The sequence below is a fragment of the Lathamus discolor genome, chromosome 6, assembly GCF_037157495.1.
Source record: "Lathamus discolor isolate bLatDis1 chromosome 6, bLatDis1.hap1, whole genome shotgun sequence".
In the NCBI taxonomy this organism is placed as follows: domain Eukaryota; kingdom Metazoa; phylum Chordata; class Aves; order Psittaciformes; family Psittacidae; genus Lathamus; species Lathamus discolor.
In genome coordinates, this window is record NC_088889.1 from 85,665,407 (window position 1) to 85,688,670 (window position 23,264).

Here is a 23,264-nt window from a genome sequence, read left to right on the forward strand (position 1 = left end):
CATGGAGATGCAGAAGTGGGAAGAGATGCTAATATGGCTTGATTTTCCCCTGGAGTAACACAGTGACTCCCTGTGGGCTGTGGAGCGTTAACCCACCCTTTATCCAGACATTTGCAAGCTAAAAGGACCCTGATGTGTAATTTCCAATGTAATTTGTGACTCATGTGGTGTCCTTAAAATAAAGCACTGGATTAGCACTGGGGGTTTCCAGCCTGGAAGAGGAGAAGTTTAGAGAGAAAGTAAAGGTTTTTATAGTTTTGTAAAGCAGCATGATTAATCTGTGAAATGGCTACAAAAAAAAGGCTCCCAGCCCATTCTCATGTATTCTTGAATGAGCAACCAAGGTTGAGAAAGATACAGTTAGTTAATTCAAATGTAGCCAGGGAGTAGAACGTTTGGGTTGATACTAGGGTGGTCCATGGATTCTTTCTTCTTGAAAAGTTATGGCATCCTTTGAGGCTGAGAAACACTATTCTCAAGTGCTGGAGAGGTTTAAGAGCACCCTGGAATATCTGCACTTGTAAATCACCTTGGCAGCCCTTGATCAGAAAGTAACTACCTGAGAAATGCTCAAAATGGCAAAGTGATGATGTCAGCACGTTCCAAATGATGCAGATGGACATAACCCAGATGGGATACATTGGTCAGGGGAAATTGACTTCAGAGGTGTGTTGCCAGCCACTGGTGTTGGCAGCAGGATGGGGCCAGTGCCCATGCCAGTCCCAGCCGGGAAATGGTGAGCAACAAATGTTGTTCTGTATTCCCTGTTCAGGCAAAATTCTGGTTGGGAAGGAAACATATGAAAAAATGGAGGTTTACCTGTGAACTGCAGAACCAGCTTCAGGCAAAGAATAAGTTAGACACCCTCCATGGAGGTTGTGTTTGCTGACAGTAGTAATGGCACGCGAGTAAAAATAAAATAAATAAAAGAAGAGGGAGGTTACACAGTTTGCTTTATTAGAGCAATGAAATACCACACTGTATCAAAGCAATTCCTGTTCCTTTTGTAACCACAAAGTAGTCTGAAACAGGCAATTACACCTCCTTTCCAGCTCAGAGAGGCACATCACCCTTTGCCACACATTAAGGAATGTTAATAGCAGCGGTAAGGCGAGTTCAGGGGTGGGTGTGCTTTATTGGGAAATCACACCTCCGAGGAATTAGAAACACTCAGCCCTGGGGAGTGATTATCATACAGTAGCCAAATGCCTGCTATCCTCACTGGAATAATTATGGAAGATTCTGAGGATTTGGGATTAAAGCAAGCTTGAAAATCAAAACTTCCCCTCTGGCCAGCAGAAGGGCTGGGCACCAGCACATCCTTGTGTGTGTGGCACCCATAGTGGAGGACTGATGTCTAGTGGCTTGGGCTGAACTGCCCGCTGGCACTCAGAAGACCTGGGGTTTGCAGGAGGAAATTGCGCAAGAAGCTTTGTTGTTCTGATCCCCTGTTTCTTATTGTGTACTGGATGTGAGAACAGTATCCAGACTTTGAGATCCACAGCTGATAAAAGCAGCTCACTGTACAAATGAGAATTTCATGCTTTTTTGTATGTATTGGTCTACACACACACACCATGTAGGCTCTGTCCTATTAATGATTTTGACAGTAATTATTTATCTGCAAAATCTTGGGCACTTGGTTAACTCCAGTGCAATTCATTATCCGGTAGCTCTCGAATGGTAAATTATAAACAAAAATTCCAAAGTGTTTGACTTCTGCACAGGTAGGCAGGAAGGGAGGAGGGAGCATGCTGTAAGTTGACGTGGTTACTCCTTTGGGATCCTTGGGAAAGTGGAGCTCCTCTATACAAATGCAGACATACAGGTCACCCATGACAGAAAACAGCGGAATTTTAAAGGATTTTTCATTTTCGTAGCTGGAACCTCAACATCTTTTTATTTATTCTTCCAAGCTAAGATAAAATGACAGCCGCATTGTATGGCTGATAGAGAGGTGTGATTATATTAGGTTTTATCCTTATTATATCATCTTAAGAACTGCAAACATTTCACCTGAGAGAGAGGAGAAAACTACAAACTGGAAGAGGGAGCTGTCCCAAATGGGCTGAATGCAGAGTGCAAACACTGTGGTGCTTGTAACTGCGTCAGTATTCAGTCCAAGCAACTTCTTTCACTTGGGCTGGAGAGGAAAATGTGTTGCTCATATATACTGCCTGTGGCCCTTCTGCCCATTCCTGTACCTGGTACAGCTCACATGGTGTTTCCGGAACACAAGAGGCCATAAGATTTGCCTGAGCTTTACTGGATCTATTTTTATTTCTCTGTGTGTTGGGCAGAAGACATGTTGAAAGCCAGGATTTGAGTCTTATTTCTGGTTAATCTGACAATAGAAGTATTAAAAGTATTTTTTTTTTTTGTTCAGAGGTGGTGCAGTGCTTTTTGTGGTGCAAATATTCAGGTACAAAGAGTCTTGAGCACACCTAGGACCTGCAGACCTCAGAGTCAACCTGAAACATGACAGCTGGGATCTAGTGAAACCCATAACCAAACCAACAGTTACTGTTGGCAGAGTGACACTTTTCTTCCCTGAAGTAGTTGCTGTCGTGGACGAAGAAGAAGAAATAAAAAACAAGTGTTGAGTCTGGAAGTGGATGGGGTGAGCAGCTAGAGCTGCTGCAGGGATCTGGTACTTATCACTGGCTTGTTCTTGCAAAGTGCTGAGCACAAAAGAGCTCCAAGGAAGTATTAAGTCTATGCTTGACTGTCAAGGACACACATAGTTCACTGGCTATATGTGTGCCTAAAGTTAAGCATGTGCTTAATGAGGCTAGAGCGCTTCGCTTAGGGCAGAGCTGAATCCTTAATAGCTCTTTTGCTGAAAAACGGGGCTAATATTTTCCTGCTTCTTGGGAGATTCTAAGGACAAGCTTACTTGCATTCATGGTTCTCATAATGATGGCAAGGAAACTTACGAATAAAAAGGAAGAAGTTATGTATCAGATTCACAGTAATTACTTTTTCCAACCTATTTTGAACTGGAACGTATTGTGAACTCTGGAATTTCAGTGGCACATATATCATGTTCAGTGGAAAGAAAAAATCCAGCAAGCTGAAAGAAATTTGAGCTCTGCTATGCTTCTAATATGTTTAATGTTATTGTTCCGTTAAATCCCTGCCCTTAATGACCCCAGACATATTAAATAACATTCTCAGGGCTGAAGAAACGCTTCAGACTTCTAATTTTACACATATTTTTCCTCTTGCGCTCTCCAAGCTCTACAAGTATTATATACTGAAAAACCTCTGTAGAAAATACTAATGCAGTCTTTTTCCTGAGGAAAGGCTAAAGGTACCTGGGAACTCTGTTTGCGCTGCCTGTTGTTCAAAAATAGGCTTTTCAGATGTATCATTTTTCATGTTTGCAATTTATGGCTAGCAGACAATGTACAACAGAGCCTCAAAGGGATACATCAAGGGGAAAGATGACGGGTATCATGGGCTTGGCATGGCGAAAATGCTCTTGCCACTTGTTTAAGAGCGTGAAGGGAATGCTAGCTGTACAGAGGCAGAAAATACTGATAGTGCTACAGTTTCTTAATTAATATAACTTACAGAAAGGTACAAAATATCATCGTAGTACCTCATTAATGAGGCCTCCTGGTTATTTAATTGCTGTGAGGCTTTTTTCTCTTTGCTGTGGAAACAGCATTAAGTATGTTAACATTGGCGCTGGGAACTCTTTTGCTGTGATGTCAAATACCTCTTAAATTTTTCAATTCCTGTATGCCAAGTCAGGTTTCTACCTTAAAGATGAGCCAAACCTTATTTCTGGGTTAAGAATTCTTTTGTCTGCAAACTGAATTAGTGACAGGAGCTTCCCAGAGCTTGCTTTTCTCTTCATACCATGACTCATTTGTTTTTCTGTACAAGCCTGCTTTTCTGGATGATAGAAAAACATTTCTAGCCAACAGGTACTGCCGCTTAGCCAACCATGGCATCAATGTGTATCAATTCTTTGTGCCACATCCCCTCTTCCCACCAGCATCCCCAAAAAGAGAGACGATGAATTTGTAGCAAGACCCACACCTTTGTGCACCTGCAATTTCTGCATGCGTGTGCTGCCTCTTGCGCAATCAGCATACACAACTATGGATTATATACCTCCCACCAAGCTCCCTGTGCAGAGCAGAGGCTTCTTTAAATCAAGGTATGAAGACCTGAGCTTCTAATTTTGGAAATACACACTTCAATCCCCACTACTCGCCAAAAAGCAGCCGTGCATGTCATTACTTACAACAGAAGCAGCCCTGTACATGGCTTACAAAAGCAGCTGTGAAAAGCATCTTTATTGCACTTACCCCAACATTTTGGTAATAACCAAGATCAGCCCCTATCCCGTAGTGTTGGAAAAACCCATCTTAACTGAAGTATTTTAAACTTGCATGCTTTCTAACACTGTGCCTGCCTCTTAAATTTGAGATGTCTGTGGGATGAGGGAGAAATACAGGCAAATGTTATAAAGAATGATCCTACTTGTCTGCTCGCATCATGTCCAGTACCACAGCAGCAGTATGAGATATTGTTGTAAGTGTTGGATTAAACATTAGGTGCACCTAATAATCAGTCTAGAGTTTGATAGCACTGGAGCTTATCTCTCTGGTTTTGTTTGGCTTACCTGCTTTGTAAGAGCGTTTCATTTTGCTTTCTTTTCAACCAGCTTGAAATATAATAATAATAATAATAATAATCCCATAAACAACTGTGAATCTGAGATCTGACTAGGCTGAGAGTGCAGTCCCTAGCACAGGGACCCCCTCTCTTTAGCTATGTCCCCTGGGAGCAGGAAGGGGACCGCTGGCTGTCACGCTGAAAAGCATGGGTGAGGAAGACATCCTGACAAATGTGCTTACACTGGTATTTTTTTCCCATTTGTTTTTCCTATGGTGACAGGCAGCTACTTACTGGGCAGAGCTGGAAGTAATATTCTGAATTGCTGAAGGAAATTTTCCCAGTTGATCAAATTCTTTATGTGGTTTGTGCTGATCAAAGATTCTCTTCATGTCTTATGTATCTGAAAGCACAAAAGAGTGAATGGAAAAAAGAGCTATTCTGTGCTGGTAGACAATGAAATGATGATTGGTGAGATTATGCCTTGGCTTTACTGCCAGCACAATGTCAGTGAAGGCAACGGTATAGAGAGGGTACATTTTGCAATATTAATACCAAATTCAGATCACTCGAAGGGACAGAAAAGCCCCAGAGAGGAGGAAAACGTCTGTTTTTATTATTATTTTAGTGCAGAATAAAATAAATATTTCATATTCTTGGGGCATATTAGTTACCCTGATTATTCATCCCTTCATATTGTATCTGCTTGTGTAGTCAGGAGTGGTAACTCATGTTTTGCTCAGGTGAAAATCTGTTTTTCTATATATGTATATATATACGCACATATACATACACATGCACATGCATATACATCTGTGTGAGATGTCAGGAACCTTTCCCTGGTGCTCCTCCAAACAAGGGACTGGTTTTGCACAACCTTTTTGCAGATGCCCTAATCTACCTACAGAAATCAGAGGTTGCTTCATTGTCTTCTCAAAACAGTGCTGGTTTTAAGGGGAAAGCCTAAAGTAGGCTTTCAAAGCTTTGGATTGGTTGGGTTTTTAATTAATTAAAAATAAATGAATTGTCCATAGTAAAGAAAGGGCCTATGAGCTGAAGAATCTGCATTCTAAAGGTATTAAGGCTTAATTCCCAGGTCTTGGCTTGGAGATGCTTGTTTCAGGAATGGGAGTCAGTTGTTCTGGCATGTCTATTGCTTATGTTCCTTCCTCAGAAAGGCACTCACATCAACGGCGGCAGGTCTTACGGTCGTGGTTTTCCCTTGATCATGGAGTGAGGAGAAAAACTGAGACTGGAAATTAGCAGAGGAGTAAGGCCAGCACGTGGGGATAAGGAGGAGAAGGCTGTAGCTATGGGATTGTGAAGGACATTTTGAAGATCGTGTTATAACAACATCTGTCAAGAATGGTTTAGGTCTAGCTGATCTTGCCCTGGGACCAGGGATAGGTTTAGGTGACCTCCTGACTGTTTTTTTGACTCCTAAATGGAAAGAAAACCACCTTAATAAGCTGCTTCCCTGTGGATTTTCTCTCCCTCTTCCCCTCACTGTCCTCCTGTGCCAGGTAACAAGATAGTTATATATAAAAACGCTTTTTTCGAAGCTTATTGTCATTCTCTTCATCAGAAGTTTATGATTCATATTAAGCTAACTGGTCCTTGAGCATGTGCTGTTGTCAAGCTCTCTTCATCTGATCAGGAGAAGAGCACTCCGGGGCTGGCATGCAACAGCATGATCTTGGTATTTATCCTTTTGGCGGTTTGCTAATTATTCCTATTGCTATCACATCCCCGTGCGAATTTCTGTCTTTGTGCCACTGTAAATATTTTCTCTTTTTTTTCTAGCTGCAGAACTGCTACTTTAATGGGAGAAGCCGGAATATCCTGCAGAGGCACATATTGTCATTTCAGTGATAGCGATTAAATGGGCCAAACATCCTTTCTGTACCACTTAAATTGCATGTCTTTGCATTCATGGATTGGCCGCTCATTTGCTGGCCTGCATTCTGCTCTTGTAAACAGCTCGTATCGTTCCTGGGAGTGCTCTTTGTAGCAGAATGCTTTGATAAAGCCAAAACCATCAGCTGCCAAGACTCCTTATGGAGTCAGAAATAGGCACCAGATACCCTTGCTACTGTAGTTGTAGCTGCATTAGCAATATCATTTATCTTCCTAAGGACTTACTAAGCCACTAAAACATATTATAAATTTAAGTGGCATTTTTTCCCACCTGTTCAAACTGGTGGCAAACTCACAGAAAGCCTTCCTGGATGATACAACTCTGCATGCAAAATCTAAGCACCCTCCTAAGGTCTGCAGCTGCCTTGGAGACATGGTTTTATTTTCCACAGGCTGCCTCTTTCACTTAGAATAATAAGCTTTAGATTATCTCAGGGCACTCTAGATCCCGCTGCCGCACAATCCAACTTGATGTAAGTGTTGGGGTGGGGGGAGCAGAAAATCTTGCAAGCAGACACTGGACTTTCAGTCTAAGCTTTCGACTAGTACGAAGAAAAAGCTCACAGGCGAGGCTGGGGAGATTTCATGCCTGTCTGTGTTGGAAGAAAGGCTCTCCAGACTTGATGGAACATCTGTGCTTCAGTTGTTTGCCAGAGCAAGGGGCTGCCTACAAAGCTCTACCATGGTGGTTCCAAATGCGAGAAGTCCCCAAGTCCCCATAGAGTAATTGAAACAGCAGCTCACTGTTGAGTGGCAGTCTTTTAGTCTTGTATTAACTATACCTTAGCATTTAGGTAACACTGTATATTAACTGTTGAGCCTGCAATTCAGCTCCAGGACAGGTATTTAAACATCTTAAATACTCCATGGAAAGGGAGGAAAACTGCTTTCCAAAGAAGAATAGCAACCTGTAGCTGTGGGTAGACTCAGGTGGTCTCCAGTTGCCTGTTCTGATAGCCACATTATACTCTTACCAATGTTGGTCCTGTCCCTGCCAGTGCAATTGCCATCCCTTATTGGCCTGTTGTGTCTCTTAGTGGTTTTTCTGCTCCCAAATTTCCCTGGCCAGAGGGGTCAGGGTCACCGCCTGCAAAATTGCCTAACCCAAGCAAACCTGCTTCCTGCTGCAGAAAAAGCTTGTTGTTGTGATCCATAATCATCCGTAATCCCTGTGGCTGATTCCCCTGATTACGTGTCGGAACAGGAGCACAACCTATTTAAAAGGAGCTGTTTTCAAATCAGCAGCACGTCTGTTCATTAGTTAAGGTACCCGCATTTGACACAAAAGGTATCTCTGAAATATCTCTGGACTGCGGCACAGGAAGACAGCATGTGTCTGTCAGGATAACACTTAACTCAGATTGGGCTGTTTGCCCTATTTTCTAGCTTTTTGGCTGCTGTACAGATAAGAGGACCCCTCTGGAGCAGAGGAAGTCTGGCAGTGAGGCAGGATTCTTTCAAGTAATACATAGCCCTGGTGGGTATTAATCCTGGTAATTTAGGCAGGTGTATGCAAGTGATCCTGGAAACTAAATATAGATTTTTGTTAAAGGTTTAGTTTCTATAACAGTGTTTTCTGAAACACCAGAGAGCTTGCAGAGCCTGCAGTCTCATCCTGGTGATAAGGTTTATAAACGGCAGAAAAGAAAACCCAAACCAAACTAAACCCCAATAAATTATTAATGTTGCCTTTGGCAGAATCAAGTAATTGGCAAAAAAAAAAAAAAAGAGAAGAAAAATGTTTACAGAAACATTTAAGAAAAGCTTGAGCCTTTGCAATTATTTCTGCACACAAATCACCGCGTTGGTTTATCCAAATACTACCGAACACCAAAACATGTCCCAACCATAGCTAGAATGGAGCTGGCTCACCAGATTTATTCATGACTGTTCATTTATCAGAGTAGCTTTATTTCTTCTACTTGTAAGCATGAGTCGCTTTTGTAGCCTCAACATGAGATCACAGTTGCACCTCGTCTTGTGTCAATGCAAGCGTGTCTATGTCCTGCTTAAAGTCATTCCTTACTTCCTGTGTTTTCTCTGAGTTATGCCATGGTGGGGAAATTTTTAAGGGGTTTGATTTCCCCATAGCTCTTATTTCTCCTCTACTAGTGTTACCGTGCTGATTTGTCTTTTCCTCATGCTGTAATTGGTCTGGTGCCACTGTGTAATTTTTAACTGTGTGCAGTATCAACAGACCTCCATCTGTCTCTCCTCCAGAGCTTCCCAGCCTGCCATTATAAATATCTGCCAAATCCTTCTCCAGAGAAAGGATCACCAGATTCCAACTGTTTGCAAAATAAGAGCCGCTGCCAGCCTCTCCCACTGTCTGCAACCTGCGCAGAACCCGTGTCCTGCATGTTGTGAGATGTTACTGCTGGCACTGGGGAGCTCTGACCCTTGCTTTCATTTATTGGCCCTCAGGAGCATACACTTCTACAGAGGGTTCAGCATATTGGTCTGTTTGCTCAAATACCTCATTACTCATGGCTTTTTATTATTAACCTTCAATAGCCATCAGGTAGTAAAACCAAAATAACTTGAGGGTTGGTGGGGGGGGTGTTTCCCCTGTAAAATGCGATGCTGATTGAAAACATGCTGGGGGGTGGATCACATCCATTGTTGTTTTATAAGATACTTTACTTGATCTGGAAGGGACTCAGAGTGCATGCCCTGTTCCCAGCCTGTCACTTAGAGACTAAGGGCTGGTTACTGTGTTCAGAGTAACTTGCTGACTGTACATCCGTGTTGCTGAGAGCAGAATTTGGTCTTCCACCTGTCTATACATATGCATCAGAATAAATCATTGGAAGAATTAGCACCAAACCAGGCAATGCATTGATGAGATTGCACACACGAAGAAATAGCAACTTTTTAACAGGGATGAATAACATTATGTATAAACATATTTGGATAAAGTGAAAAATATAGATGATGATGTAGGTGCTCTTTTAACACTGTTAAAGGCATTCTGATAACAGTCCATTAATTCCATTGAGTCAAAGCTGTGTTAGGCTCATGTGGCTTTTTAAATTCAGTGTGCACCTTAGGCTGTAATCATGACATGTCTTAGTGTTTGCTGGCAGTATAGCGGCTTACTGTGGCTAAGGAGTTGCCAACAAATCTCTTTAGGTGCTGTTGTGGACATCAAATAACAATAAATGTATGTGTAGATAAAACTTAGCAGCTAAAGTCACATGCAAGCAACAAGATTCCTGTTCCGTGTATGTGGAATAAGTCAGCAGAAAGGGTTTTTCAAGATTATTTCAGGAGAAGGTTTCATGTTTGGATCTGCTACATCTTAGTTAGAACTTTGCAAAAGAACATAAAAAATGTAAAGCAGTTTGGGAGTTTGATAAATCCTCCTTCCTAACTACATGCAGAATAGCCCAATATTTCCAAGACACAGAAAAGTGGGTACCATATTGGTTTGCCGTGGGTATCGGCCATGGAGACTAGACAAGTAGAGGCAAGCACCTGAAGCACCAGAGAATCTCGGGAATCTGTTTCATGGTGTATAGTCAGGTTCAAAAAATACTGCTATTTCCATTGTCTGGGTAGCACTGTGGATCTGGTGTTCCTTTCCCAAGGTTTTAGGACAATCAAGTTCATGATTTTCTAGGAGGGTGTGCTATGACTTAATAATGCATTATGACAGGAGAGAAATAAGTACAAAACAAGTCTAAGCCTGCAGGACAGCTGTACTTGCTCACAAATGAATAAAATCTTCGGCCATTGCCGGGGGTGGCAGGGACCAAATAGAAAAGTGAAATTAGAGAGACCGGACTATCCCGGAGGTGATGTACTGACTGCCCAGCATGTCAAGTTTGCAGCTCAAAGGAGCTGGGCTGGGGGTATAGCTGTGCTTGCAAGACTGAGATCTAGCCCTTATTTAAGTCTGATTTTCTGGAGCAAGATTTTCTTGTAGAGGAACAGCATGATTTGTTTAAAGTCTTTGGGAGATAAAAAGCAGATGGCATTGATTACCTAATCATTAATATTTTCTGTAACTTACTAGCTGTGCTGATATGTGTAAAGTTTGCAAAAGCTTCGGATGAATCTTTCTCTCTTTCATTTGTTCAAGTAATTGAATATTTTAAAATCTGAAGGGGAGGGAAAGTTACAGACAAATGTGGAATTTTCTGCCCAACAGAGATATGTTAATACCTTCCTTTGAATTTATATTTAGGGCTTGTTTCTTCATTTTTGAAGGGTATATTCATAACAAGGCTGCAGCTCTCCTATCTCTTTTCTTGGTTGCAAGGTGTGTTGTGTAATGTGCCATAGGTTTTTGGCTCTGCCCTGTTTCTCTTTATGGGTGAGCTTCTTCCATTTTTGCATTTATTAGGAAGACAAAACAAACTGTTTTATTTTATGCCAGGCTCACTTTTAGCTTGTCTCCTTGTGAACCCTTTGCAGCCGCAGCAGAATCCTAGTGGGGCTTCTGCCAAGTATTGGCCACTTCTGTGAACACTTCTATGACAGTGATCAGTGCTACTTTGGCTATAGCATCACTGGGGTGTTGGAGGTCCCTCTGACCTTGAATTACATTGGATGCAAGTCAAGGACCTTGATGTTGTTTCTATGATAGCACTTGTTCATCATTTAGGGTGAGATAGAATACCTTGCCAAGATACTAATATAAAGAAGAACATCTGAGAAAGGATGTCAGCCTTTCAAACCCTGATGGTTGCATAGCAAAGTCTTCATAAAGCCAAAACACACAAGACTTATCCAGTTACTTCAGCAACGTGGATATACAGGGGGGCTCCTGGGCAGATACCAGTCCTGGTAGTCATGGTGGTGGGTGAGCAGAGCTTTGGGTTCCCAACAACCCCCATAATTAGGACTTACTGCAAATTCTTTGAAGGCTTGGGCTCTGAACCAGCAAGTTCTGAACAAGCCCAAAGCCTTCCAGGCAACAAAGTTCCAGTGCAGAAGCTCTTTTAATTGCTGTGTTTTAAGTGTATAGCATGGGTGATGCACAAGCTGTCAGCTGGCCACCTGTGACAGTGGGGAATGAGAAAGAGCTTCATTTTCCTCTTCCGCAGAACTGTCCTCCCTTGCAGATGCTCCGCAGAACAGCTTTGTGGTGCTTGTCTCCCATTTAAGATTTCAAAATAGGGCAGGATGCAGGTTGAGGTGAGGCACAGACATTGTACTGGTCAACTTCATGACTTGTGCTCCATTAAAACAAAAAAGCCATCAGAACTGGAAATTGCCTAAAGTGAGACAGGTTTGCTTGTCTGTTATGCAGAGCTTTCTATTTTCCATGGCATTCAGTATTGTATCCTTAGCCTTTCTATTTCCATCAGAATGACATATTTTATTGGTTCTCAAACTGAAGAAACAACAAATTCTTCATCCTCTCTGGAGCATGGTCTTGTTAATGTTCTTTGAAACATGACATGTGTCGTGGCCGTCAAACTGCAATGATCCCATTTCTTCTGAAATAAGAAAAACATGTCACTTTTGGCTCTCCTAATACAAAGGGAGAGCCATATTTTAGATCAGAGCTGCATGGCTGCCAAAAATGAAAGCAAAATGTTATTACTTTTGGAAATTTCATAATTACAGTTACTGGTAATTTAATGAAATGACATTGTCTTCACCGCTATCACTAATGAAATGTTTGAGAGTGATAAAGCAGATCTTGTTAAAGAGAACAAAGAGTCTTGAGTGGAATAGCTTTGTGACAGCGGCCTGCGTGTACAAGTCTTGAATTCCTATTTTTTGTTACAGTAGTTTTAAAAAGAAGATAAAATGAAGGCTACATGGCAAATATGCACACATGATGTATTTAAAGGCCTTCCACTAAGCAAACAATACTGAACTCCTGAATAACATGCTAATGACTACTACTCCTTAGAAATGCTAACCCTTCATTAAAACACTTTCCTTGTTTTCCTTTGCAGACAAACCAGAGAACAAGAAACCCCACCAGACTTTTTTTATTTCTCAGACTATGAAAGACATAATGCAGAAATAGCAGCATTTCATTTGGACAGGCAAGTAAAGCGGATTTGCATTAAAAGAAAAGTGGAAATATTGTGATAAGTTTCTGAACTTGGCCAGCCCTATAACTGAATTACTTTTAAAAGAGGGGAAACTGAAACAAATGTGGGCAAATGCTATGAATAAATGAAATGGCAGTTGATGAAAGGGTAGATTGATTATTAGGAAGTGTGACTTGCTTTGGGAATGAGAAACCTGGCAATAAGTACTTCTCAAAAAGAAATTATATTGAAGGGAAGACAAGAAATGTATTTCCCCTGTGATCTTGAAGTGCGTATGGAGAGGACCCATCTCCCACAGAATATGTCACGTAAGTGTAATGGGAGTCTGGCTCACCCCAATTAGCTCCAGGGCATGCAAATCCAAGCAAGACAGGGGGAATGGTGTAAGTATTCAGAGAGGAATAATTGAGATAGGGAGGGAGGTCTGGTTTCACAGCAAAAAGCTAGGGCTGTCCCATATCAGGAGCAGGCCACAAGACAGTGGGAAGGAGAGGACAATGGTAGTCATCCCGTACTCCTATTAGCTGAAAATGTCCCCTTGGGCAGAGGTAGTGCAGGGTATAGTGAATACCCCAAGACTGGCAAGAGACTTCAGTCCCCTCAGCCTGCCTGGATTAGGAGTGGGAATTAATGATGAAGTATGAACACTATGGGTAGAAACCATGCCATTTCACAGGCTGTTAGAACTGAAGCATCTTTCACACTCTGAAGCGCCAAGAGATATCCTTTCAAAAGCTTGAAGCTTCAGGGCCACAGATTATTTGGGGGGTAGTATTGCTGCCTTCTGGGTTGATGGTTAGGATGAGGAAAACTATCAGCAGCTGACTCAGGGTAGGTTTGCCATTACGAGCCATGCTGGTCTGATTCTTCAAGGATCTTCCATACTTTATTGCTGTTGACCTTGGTGTTGATCCCTTCTGCTTTACATGTTATATTGCCATTTTAAGCAGATGGTGCTGTAGGAAAAAAACATTAATGGAGTTCCTACAAGAAGGAATGTCAAATATCCACACACTAAGCAGAAAAAGCAGTTGCTACCCAATGTAGAAAATCTTACCAGCAGACAGTGGATATAGAAATACCACCTGTGGCAAGGCTTTGTATGGGGATTTTACTCTTTTACTGTATCTAATAGCAATGCTTTGTAGGGAGTTTTTAATCTCCTAAGGCAGGGAAGTTTGGAGTAGAAAAAGGCTCCTCACTCAGCCTTTGCCAGCAGGAAAATCTTTGGTCTCAGGAAGATTGTTTAGGTTGGTATAAGGGTATTAAAACAGAGAGGAGCAGAAACAAATACATCAATTACTAAGACTGTCAGAAAAGAAAAAAGTAGATGCAGTTTATGGAAGAAAGAGGCTGAATTCTTCAAGTCGCTTGTGGTGAGCAAAGTGCATATTATAACAATCTTGAAGTAGCACAAAGTCAAAAAAAGAAGTTTCTACTATCTGGAATTTTATGTACCTTCACCTTTTTCATGGAACAGTGTGTCCTCATACTCTTCTGTATTTTGCATCTTCTCCATACTATGTAGGCAAGTCAGAGCTAATCATATTCAGGACATAATTTGTAATATATTATACAAAGGATTATCTGGTTTAAAGCTGATGGGTTTTTTACTCCTTGAAGACCACAGCTAAATGTCCCTTCAGAGTGTAATGAGCCTTCCTAAAAACCATCACTATCATTACAGTTTAATCCTTTACATAAACTACCTCTTTTCTTTCTCTTCCAGGATCCTGGATTTCCGTCGTGTGCCACCAGTTGCAGGTAGACTGGTTAACATGACGCGAGAAATACGAGATGTTACTCGTGACAAGAAGCTGTGGAGAACATTTTTCATCTCACCAGGTAGTCTTCAAAATAACACTATATTCTTTCTATCCTGCTGAACACGCACTTAAGGGAGCGATGTGTAGATTGCTTAATTGCTCAGATATTTCTAATAGAACTGTCTTCTAGACCTTTGAATAAAAATAAATGTGGAGACACAGCCTACAAAGAAGACTTTATTGTTTTGAATTGAATGCCTTTTCCCCTTGACAAATTATCCATGGAGACAGGCTTTTATGTTCACAAAAGCAATGTATTCAACAAATGTTTTATGTAGAGCAATTTCTAAAGCAATTTCTTCTGTTACTCTCAGTTTACCCCAAACCTTATTACTTAACCCATTAGTTATTTGAAGTTTTTTTTCCTACTGCAATGTGATCTATCACTTCTGTTGGTCAGATGCATTTATTTCTTGTTCTGACTGGAGGACCAAAACCCAATTTTCTCAAAGTCATGTACTTCAGGTTTCTTTACAACAGGAGTGTGAAAAAAACCCAAGCAAATAGATGTGTAAGATATCCTGCTTCCAGCTCGAATTCTCCACTGGGTAGAGGCCAGGGTAGGAATAACCTGAATTGTTCCCAGTCCTTGTTCTTGTTTTGCGGGCTGACCCCAGGAAGCAGCACCACTATCTATTATTCTTCATTCTTTCACATCTTGTGGCCCTAGCCAAGGATGTAGCTCCACATGGTGGGGATTTTACAAACACAGGGTAAAACCCTGCCCAGCTCACCGGAATACACAACTAGAATAGATAAAGATGGGCAAAGGGTGGGAGAAAGTGACATTGTCTCTGTTTAGCAGAGGTGGAGAAATTAAGGGTCTGAGTTAAGGCAGAAAAACGCATGCTTAAGTATCTTCTTAGAGAAAGCATACATAGGGAAACATACAATTTAAAGCATGCAGCTATGTTCCAGTGAGTTCAACTCATATTATTTCAGCTGTGTGCAAATGTGCTTTGCTGAACTCAGGCTGTGACTTGTGTAACTGGCAATCTGGAGCAGAAATCTCTGGAGATCTCTCCCTCGTACTGTGTGTGATTGGCCAGAAGCTATTTATCCCTAAGTCAAGGTCCAAAGACTTAATTACAGTTTCTCCTGATGTAACTGTAGTTTGTTGCTGTTAGCCAGAAACCAGAGCTTTCACTTTTAAAATGTTTATCACACTTGTGTGATCACCAATAAAGTCATTATTATGGCTGTTACTTTTAGCTTCATATTGATGTTCAGCTGTGCAGGACACAGTTGAGCAGGCAGTTATTTATTCCAGTAACTTCACTTGTAAAATACGTTACATAATTACAAAAGGCTTCATCTTACCCTGTGTTATGAGTGCTCCAATTTTACATGTACAGTTGTGGTGACAGTACGTGATGAAGGCGTTTGCTTGGGGTTTTGTAGGCAAACAATCACACACAAAACAAGGCAAAAAAAAATCTTGTAACTTTATGCACACAAGGTACTTTGGCTCATTTGAAATATAAGCCATTTTACTCCTGTTTTAGCTAGTAAGACATGGATTACTAGGTTTGCTGGCTTTTTAGTCTTCCCAGCTTATATATCAAGACTTAGGGGTGAAGTTGAATGATATCTGAGAAGTAAAAAACTGTACTCAAGTACTGAGCAGCTTACAGCAGCCAGAGCAACGCAGAGTTAAGGCTGTTGGTTTGGATGAAGATCTTTATCTTGTAATTATGAAATTCCAGACATCCAGGGGATGATCCAAGCATAATCCTTTATTCAGATTTATTTAGAAGCCTCAGATAAATTTAATTAAAATATTTAATTAGCTAATCAGGCTTTTTTGGAGAACAAAACACTTAAGTAATTAATTTTTCTTTCAATTTTACATTTCCTGAATCAATATACTTTGCTTAAATCATGTTGGTTACTTGTCAGAGTTCTTCTTTACAAGTCCCTAATATAATTAGTCAGATTCTCATTAATATATGCCCAACCTCTGTCTTGTATTTCGTACTGACCTTAAAAGGCAGGCATTAATTGATGCTTAATGAAGAAGCAATAACGTTCCTAAATTAAGCATTTAGAAACAAATTCATAACCTAGCAGGCAGCTCAAGCAGCAGATTGAGGGTAGAAAAAGGAAGAGGAGGGTGCTAGGATGAGCCCCATGGCCTGGGAAGGTGAAGATGGAGAGGGAGCAGGGGGAAGACTGGAAGAGGCTGACTTGTTCCCTCTGGTAGATGAGGGACAGCAAATTCAGTTAATTTTGGGGGAGAACTGGTTACAAAGCTATAGATGCTTGCAGGTCTGTGCACCCACATTAAGCTATTGAGGCCACTCTGGGAGTCCCTTTCAGGTGGCTGGGTCTCTGTACCTCCATCCCCAGAGGTGCTCAGTGACAATGATCACGGGGATACATGGGGCCTGCTGCCAATGTATCTATCTCCATGCAGCCAAGGAGCACCAAATATGATGGATTTTGCAGAAAGCTCCTCCCATTGGACTGGGAGACCACTGCTTGCAGTGGAAACCCTCAGAAGGTGAATATTGATGATGGTCATCAGTACACTGTGTTACTCCCTGGACCAGCATGGCAACATACTGGAAGAAGCCTCACTGCATTTCAACACCTGGGCCACCTCTCTTGTCCCATCCAGAATGGAAATCAGGGCCAGGAAGCTGCAGGCAGTTGTAGCTTCAAAGCATGTTGTAGAGCAGCATCCTTTCTTCCACTGGAAAGTGGAAATGGCTGTGAATGGGCAGGTCAGTTGATGCATTAGACTGCAATCAGAGAGAAAGCAGATTGCAGAAAAGTGCACTTCCAGGCAGTTTGGACTAAACATGAGAAATGGAATTAGGTCAGTAATTATTGAAATTAATTTTACGTCCTTTGCAGCAGGGCAGACTGCAGTAGCCCTGCTACTCTTACAAATGAATGGTAATTTGCTAGGAAAAAAGAGACATATTAATCATGTCAGCCTTAGTTTTGGAAGTAATTGAGGCAGCAGCTTAAAGAAATCAATGTTACACAGCTAGTAGGCACTATGTTTTTGTTCATAGTAACCAATTCCAAGGGATTATGGATTTTTTTCCCTCTCAGCAAACAATAGCAATTCTGAATTACCTATTATTTTGGGCAGGTAAGAGAAAGATCTTTTCATGCATTGCTTTAGTAAATATTCAGGGTTCTTTCCAGTTCTCCAATTGCACAAGCTTGCTGAATGTCCTGTTAACAGTCATGCAAATCTCAATAAAAGAATTGCTCTGCCAAGTGATTTGCTTTAAGGTATCTCCATTTGTTCCTTTTCTTCCTGAGAAGAGTTATTGTTCAGCTATCAGGATGACACACAGAAAATGTGCAGATGAGTACACAGACACTCTGGTTTTTAATTGTTGCAATTAGCTGGAGTTTCAATCACCAGACCATGATTTTTGCGTGGATTTTGTTACGAATTGCATCCATTCATTTTCAGATGATGAAAATCAGACATTTAAAACGCTGCTTCGTATTCTCTGGCCTCTCTAGTGCTTTGGGGAAACAGTTTCATTTTTTAATGAAGCAGGAGTTTGCATGCTGCAAATTTGCACATTTCAGCATGTATGAACATCCCTCCTTTCTGGTTTGCCAGCATTGCTGCTGTTGCTGTTTCTACTTGCTCTGCAGGAGCACAAATTTCTAGCAGTTGCTTCTTTTGCAGGTGTTCTTAGGAAGAGGGTATGTACAGAAACACCTCTGCTTGATGAGAGAAGACCATAGGGGCTGGGCAATTTTAATGGGAGGAGAAAGACCACACTCTAGTAGAACTCATTTCCCCTTTCCCTCTTACTTTTGCCTTCCAAAGGCCAAACCCTGCTCTCAGCGTGGATTTGCTGGTGCAGCACTGAGCTTGTGTCTGTAGCTGTAATTTCACCCTCAGCCTGCTGTGCAGAATGTGGGTCACCTACTTAGGGCTTCAAAGAGACTTGCTACTGCACCTTGAAGTCTTAAATGAGAACTATGCTTTTCTATATTTGGTACCTTTTTTTTGTCTGTTTTTTTGAGAAACCTTAAAAATGAATATTTCCCCAGAGAATTCAGGCTACTTCGTCTCACTGCCTGTATAGAAGAACTAGGATAGACATATCAAGCTGCCTATTCTGTATCAATCAAAGCAATTAATTTCTTTAATAGAAACTTGAGATGCAGCATCCTTTCACCTCCACTACCCCAAGAAATCGGATGGGAACAGTGGAGAGTAAGTACCACAGGTCTGGGACCACAGGGAGAGTAACAGCTGGCAGAAAAAGCTTTGCCATTGAAAGTAACTGCTCACTTAGAAATACATTTGTGGTTTTACAGCAAGTTTGCTGTCTTAATGACAAGACACATTTTACCGTAGCTTGGAGGACTGGACTCCCGTTGCAGGCAATGGGGGCTCTGTGGGAAAATCAATAGCTAGAGGAGCCCAGCAGGAGTAGGAATGAACGGCCCGGCATGGTACAGGCAGCACACATGCTGGCCGTGTCACTGCAGCAGCGAATGCCATCACTGCAAGAGCCCCAGAGCCTTCCTGAAGATTCATCTGGATACAAATGTGTGATTACTGTCAAATGATTAGTCCCAGTTGCTTTTGTTGACAATATGAAGCAGGGCTTCATTCTTCCTAATGTTAAAGTCAGAAGCAAACTATTAAACACGGTATTTATCTTCCCACTGTGCAAAATGCTGTGTTTAATATAATTCCTTTTTTGAAAGGTCAGATTTACATAGTGAGCAGCAGAGGCTGCGATAGCATGCGAGGGGCATTGCTGGTTATGGTCGCAGATAACCCAGCATTGGCTTCCAGCTGCCAGGTGGAAGCCAGGTCATAGAAACCTGGGAAGAGAAATTGTCTCAGGTGATCAAGATAAATCTGCATGGGTTCCCTCCCTCCACAGATGAGCGGGTGATGCTGACACAGCTGAACTGAAGCACAAGCAGCTTCAATTCAGTGAAAGCATAAACCCTCACTGAAGCGCAAGGGAGAGCCCTTCCCACCACCTGAAAAACAAGGGAGCTCTATATTTCCTAACTCTTCTGTGCTAACCTGCAGCAAGCAGCATTTGTATGTGTTTTCTTATAAATCATCCCTTATGGCAGCCTGGCACCCCTTGAAATACTTTGTCTGCAATCACTTCTTCTAAGAGTATAAGTCACAGATGGTTTTCCCCAGTTTTTACTGGCTGAGAATATCCCAGCCGTCTTGAAGGTCCGGTATGATCCTCCCGTTTGCAGGCCATCTGTAGCTGGCAGTGCTGCCTGCAATGCTTGGACAACTCTTTGCTTTCATCATGAATTATGGAAGAGGTTCAGAGGAGTCTTGAAGCCCTCCTGGTTTTTGCCTGGATGATCAAAGGTGGAGTTGAGGCACCTGTGTTAGCCTTGCAAAAGCTATGCCAAGTCTATGCTGTGATAGCACTTTTGAAAAGGAAACCCATGAGAGGTTATAAAGCGCAGGGCAGAGCGCCAAGAGCTTGCGTTAGGTTGGGTTTGTCTAGATGTTGACTTTACACCTGATTTTAAAATGAGCAAGTCTGAAGGAGAGCCACTGAGATGGTCCTGGAGCTCGTGCATCTGATGAACTGAAGGCTTCAGGTGGTTTTTAACCTGGAAAAGCTGTCCTGAAGCTGTAGCTTGGACCAGAGGCCTCCAGAATCTCTTCCAGCCCGTTTCCCTAACTGTGATTGTTTTTTTTCTGCATGCAATTTGTAAAAAGGTCTCAAAACTTCAGAGATCTGTATTACTGAATTACTTCAAATGAAAAATGAGTGGGGTTTCTGTTTAGACATTATTAGGTGTATTATGTGATGAGCAGCAACAAGACTCGTGTTGGGGTTCATAGGAAATGGCCAAGTGACTTATTGGCCAAGGACATGGTCACTTCTTAGCTCATGAGAAGTCTCAAACGACTGTTCTTTTAATTAAAATGTTAAGGGACTAAGTATGCCTTGTATGTAATGAAAAGCTTTTGAAATAATTTTTAAGGATATTCTGCATGCTAAAACACTTTAAATTACAAAATTAGAAGTACAGTCATGCTGAGTGCTCCCTTCCTTCCTTTTGTAATTTGTGTTCTTCATTTTCTTTCCTGAAATGCTTTTCTTTTAGTAATTGTCAACAAGGTTTTTGACCACAGGGTAAGTATTTCTGGACTGAGTCAGGATATATTTAACTGGTATGAGCCAACCCTGTGAATGTAAATATACAGTTTAGGTTGGAGTTGTTCCTGAGCACAGATAGATGGGTGGTCCTTGTGAGTCAGTCACAGCAAAGGGATTTGAAAAGGCTGTCTCCACAGTAAAGTAATCACAGTTTAATGGACAAATCTGATAGCCATCAATAGAGGCTTGGAAATGAAAAGCTGAGACAAACTGTCTAGAAGTAACACATCAGTCTTATAGTCCAATTATAGTAATTCTATGCTCAGCAGTCAGTCCCAGATAATGCAGCTAATTAATATAATCAAAAACATCACAAGACCTTATAGTTTTTCCATGTTCTCCTGCTCCTCCTTCCCCGATTGCAGCCCTTTGCTGTGCTTCTCCTTCCCTTCTGTGATCTCCAGAGCACTGGGGCCAGTCTTGCTCCCTGTCCTTTTGACTCATTGTCTCCTTTGCATTGCCCACCAGCAGTGTACCATCTCCACCAGGCACTTTGCTGGCCACAGGTCAGGTCTGGGGTGGGGGGGGACATCACAGTGATGTACAGGGTGATGTGGTGCAGGGCATTGCTGCGATGAAACCCCACCAGTTTACCTCTCCAAGCCATGGGTCTCCTGTGGCAGGCAGAAAATTCACCAGCCCTTCCTGCCTCATTTATGCTGAGCCTGCCCAAAGGGAGATCAGCTCAGAAGCAGTATTTGAATTTAGAGGCCTTGTGGGGAATTAGAAAGCAATGTGACTTCTCAGCTTCATGCATAACCATAAGGAAAAGGCACAGTCTTCCTCTGATGACATTTTATGTGCATAAAGCAATGCCAAAGGAGTTGTAGCACACTGACAAGAAGATCAGCGGTGTGCTCCTATTCTTGTTCATATTCCAGCGTTGGGATTGGGGGATGAGCTGATCTCTCCCACCACCAGTGAATTCACATGGGAAGGGTGTTCTTGTAAAGAAGTGGCTGTTCCTGTTGGTACAGAAATATGTGGTGGCAACTTTGGGGAGATTTTAAAGTAACACATGCTCCAAAACCTGCTGCAAGTTCTTTTTGTGTGGTTGTTGGAGTAACGTGATGTGTGGAGGAAGAAATTTGTGTTTGGGATGCGTGCTGACAGAATTACATCTGTGCTATTTCCACCTTCCACACATACCCCCACATGAGCCTTCATGGTAAATAATTCTCCTTAGTAAAACTGCCAGCTCTTCTCATACCAGCAAGTAAATGAATGAAACATTGTTGTCTGTCCTAAATGAGCCAAGGTTTCGAAAGGTGACTTAATTTTGGGCACGTGCCACTTGGTCAGCTGTGGGATTTGGGGTTCCAGCCTGGCAGGAAAAATATTCCCAAAGGATGTATCAGTCTGGGAAAATGAAAGGAAAAGGGAAAGGATGAAAAAAAACCAAACCCCTACATTTGTTTTTTTGGAATGTAAATAGACTGGAAATAGTCAGAGAGAGCTCAGCATAGGGTATGATCCCAGCCACTGAAATGAATGTCTTTCTAGTGGTTTCAGTGGAAGAAAACTATGTGTGGTAGCAGGGTTTTGGGTCTGAAATTTATTTCTGGCCATACAAACATCAGCGCTTTTATGAATTCTTGCACACTAATTTAAGCATAGGCTTTAAAACTCTTTTATTTTCCAGCCAACAACATCTGCTTCTATGGGGAATGCTCCTACTACTGCTCAACAGAGCATGCCCTGTGTGGAAAACCGGATCAGATCGAAGGGTCCCTGGCTGCTTTCCTGCCTGATTTGTCTTTAGCTAAGAGGAAAACCTGGAGAAACCCTTGGAGACGTTCCTACCACAAGCGCAAGAAAGCAGAGTGAGTAGTGGTGAGCAAAGGGTTTGCCAGCTGCAAAGGGCAATGGGGAAATACAACAGTGCAGCAGTTCCTGCCTTAGCCTGGTCTAAAGCATTGAGGCTTAGGAGAGCATCTGCATTTCTTCACCTGGTCCAGCTTCTGGGAAGGAGCAGAGTACTTACACTTGCAAGGAGCTCCAGCTTATGGTCCTGAACCTGAAAGGACCTTCAATGACATAATTCCCTTGTGAGACAGATATCTCCAGTGGCTTTGACAGGATGCAACGGGACCTGCCTAAGTCCTATAAGAGGGAGAAAGATTCACTGCTATCAGCAGCCCTAAACAAAAGTCTCAGATGTTTTCATCATATGACTGATGGTGCAGCTGGTTTCCTAAATCTTGAAGCTATTAGCCAGATAGTTTTGAGTCTTGTGATTTTCTTCCTTTTTCATCAGTCAGTCTTTGTCAGTTGCCTGCATTACTGGAAGCAGCCTTCAAAATTTGCTGCTGCTACTTGACCCTGTCCTCAATCGAATATGATACAACTAGATGTTTGCAAAATAACATTTTTTTGAATACTCAGTAAGCTTTGTATGTCACAAAAAATATCAAAACATTGGCTTTTCCAGATGGGAAGTTGATCCAGATTACTGTGAAGAGGTTAAACAAACACCCCCATATGACAGTGGGACCAGAATTCTGGATATAATGGATATGACAGTTTTTGATTTCCTAATGGGTATGTTTCATCTCTTTCAAAAATTAAATGCAACATTTGATTAGAATAAGAACTATTTCTTTCTACAGCGCTCTGCATAGCTCAGCATTTTACTAAAGCATGGTTGAAGCTGAATTTACTGTATATGCTCTTCTAGGTGATTATGAGAAAATGCAGATTTACATGGTTATGTATTCCCATCAGTGCAG

General features: G+C 41.8%; 1 protein-coding gene across 2 annotated transcripts in view; it reads left to right on the forward strand.

Moving 5' to 3' along the window:
* FAM20C (FAM20C golgi associated secretory pathway kinase) overlaps window positions 1-23,264 on the forward strand; it is a 59,993-nt gene that overhangs the window by 33,130 nt on the left and 3,599 nt on the right. For both annotated transcript variants that reach the window (XM_065684407.1, XM_065684408.1), the window contains 4 exons: window positions 12,465-12,557; window positions 14,296-14,411; window positions 22,178-22,358; window positions 22,967-23,076. In XM_065684407.1, the coding sequence (XP_065540479.1) occupies window positions 12,465-12,557; window positions 14,296-14,411; window positions 22,178-22,358; window positions 22,967-23,076 (500 nt within the window). The remainder of the gene's footprint in view (window positions 1-12,464; window positions 12,558-14,295; window positions 14,412-22,177; window positions 22,359-22,966; window positions 23,077-23,264) is intronic.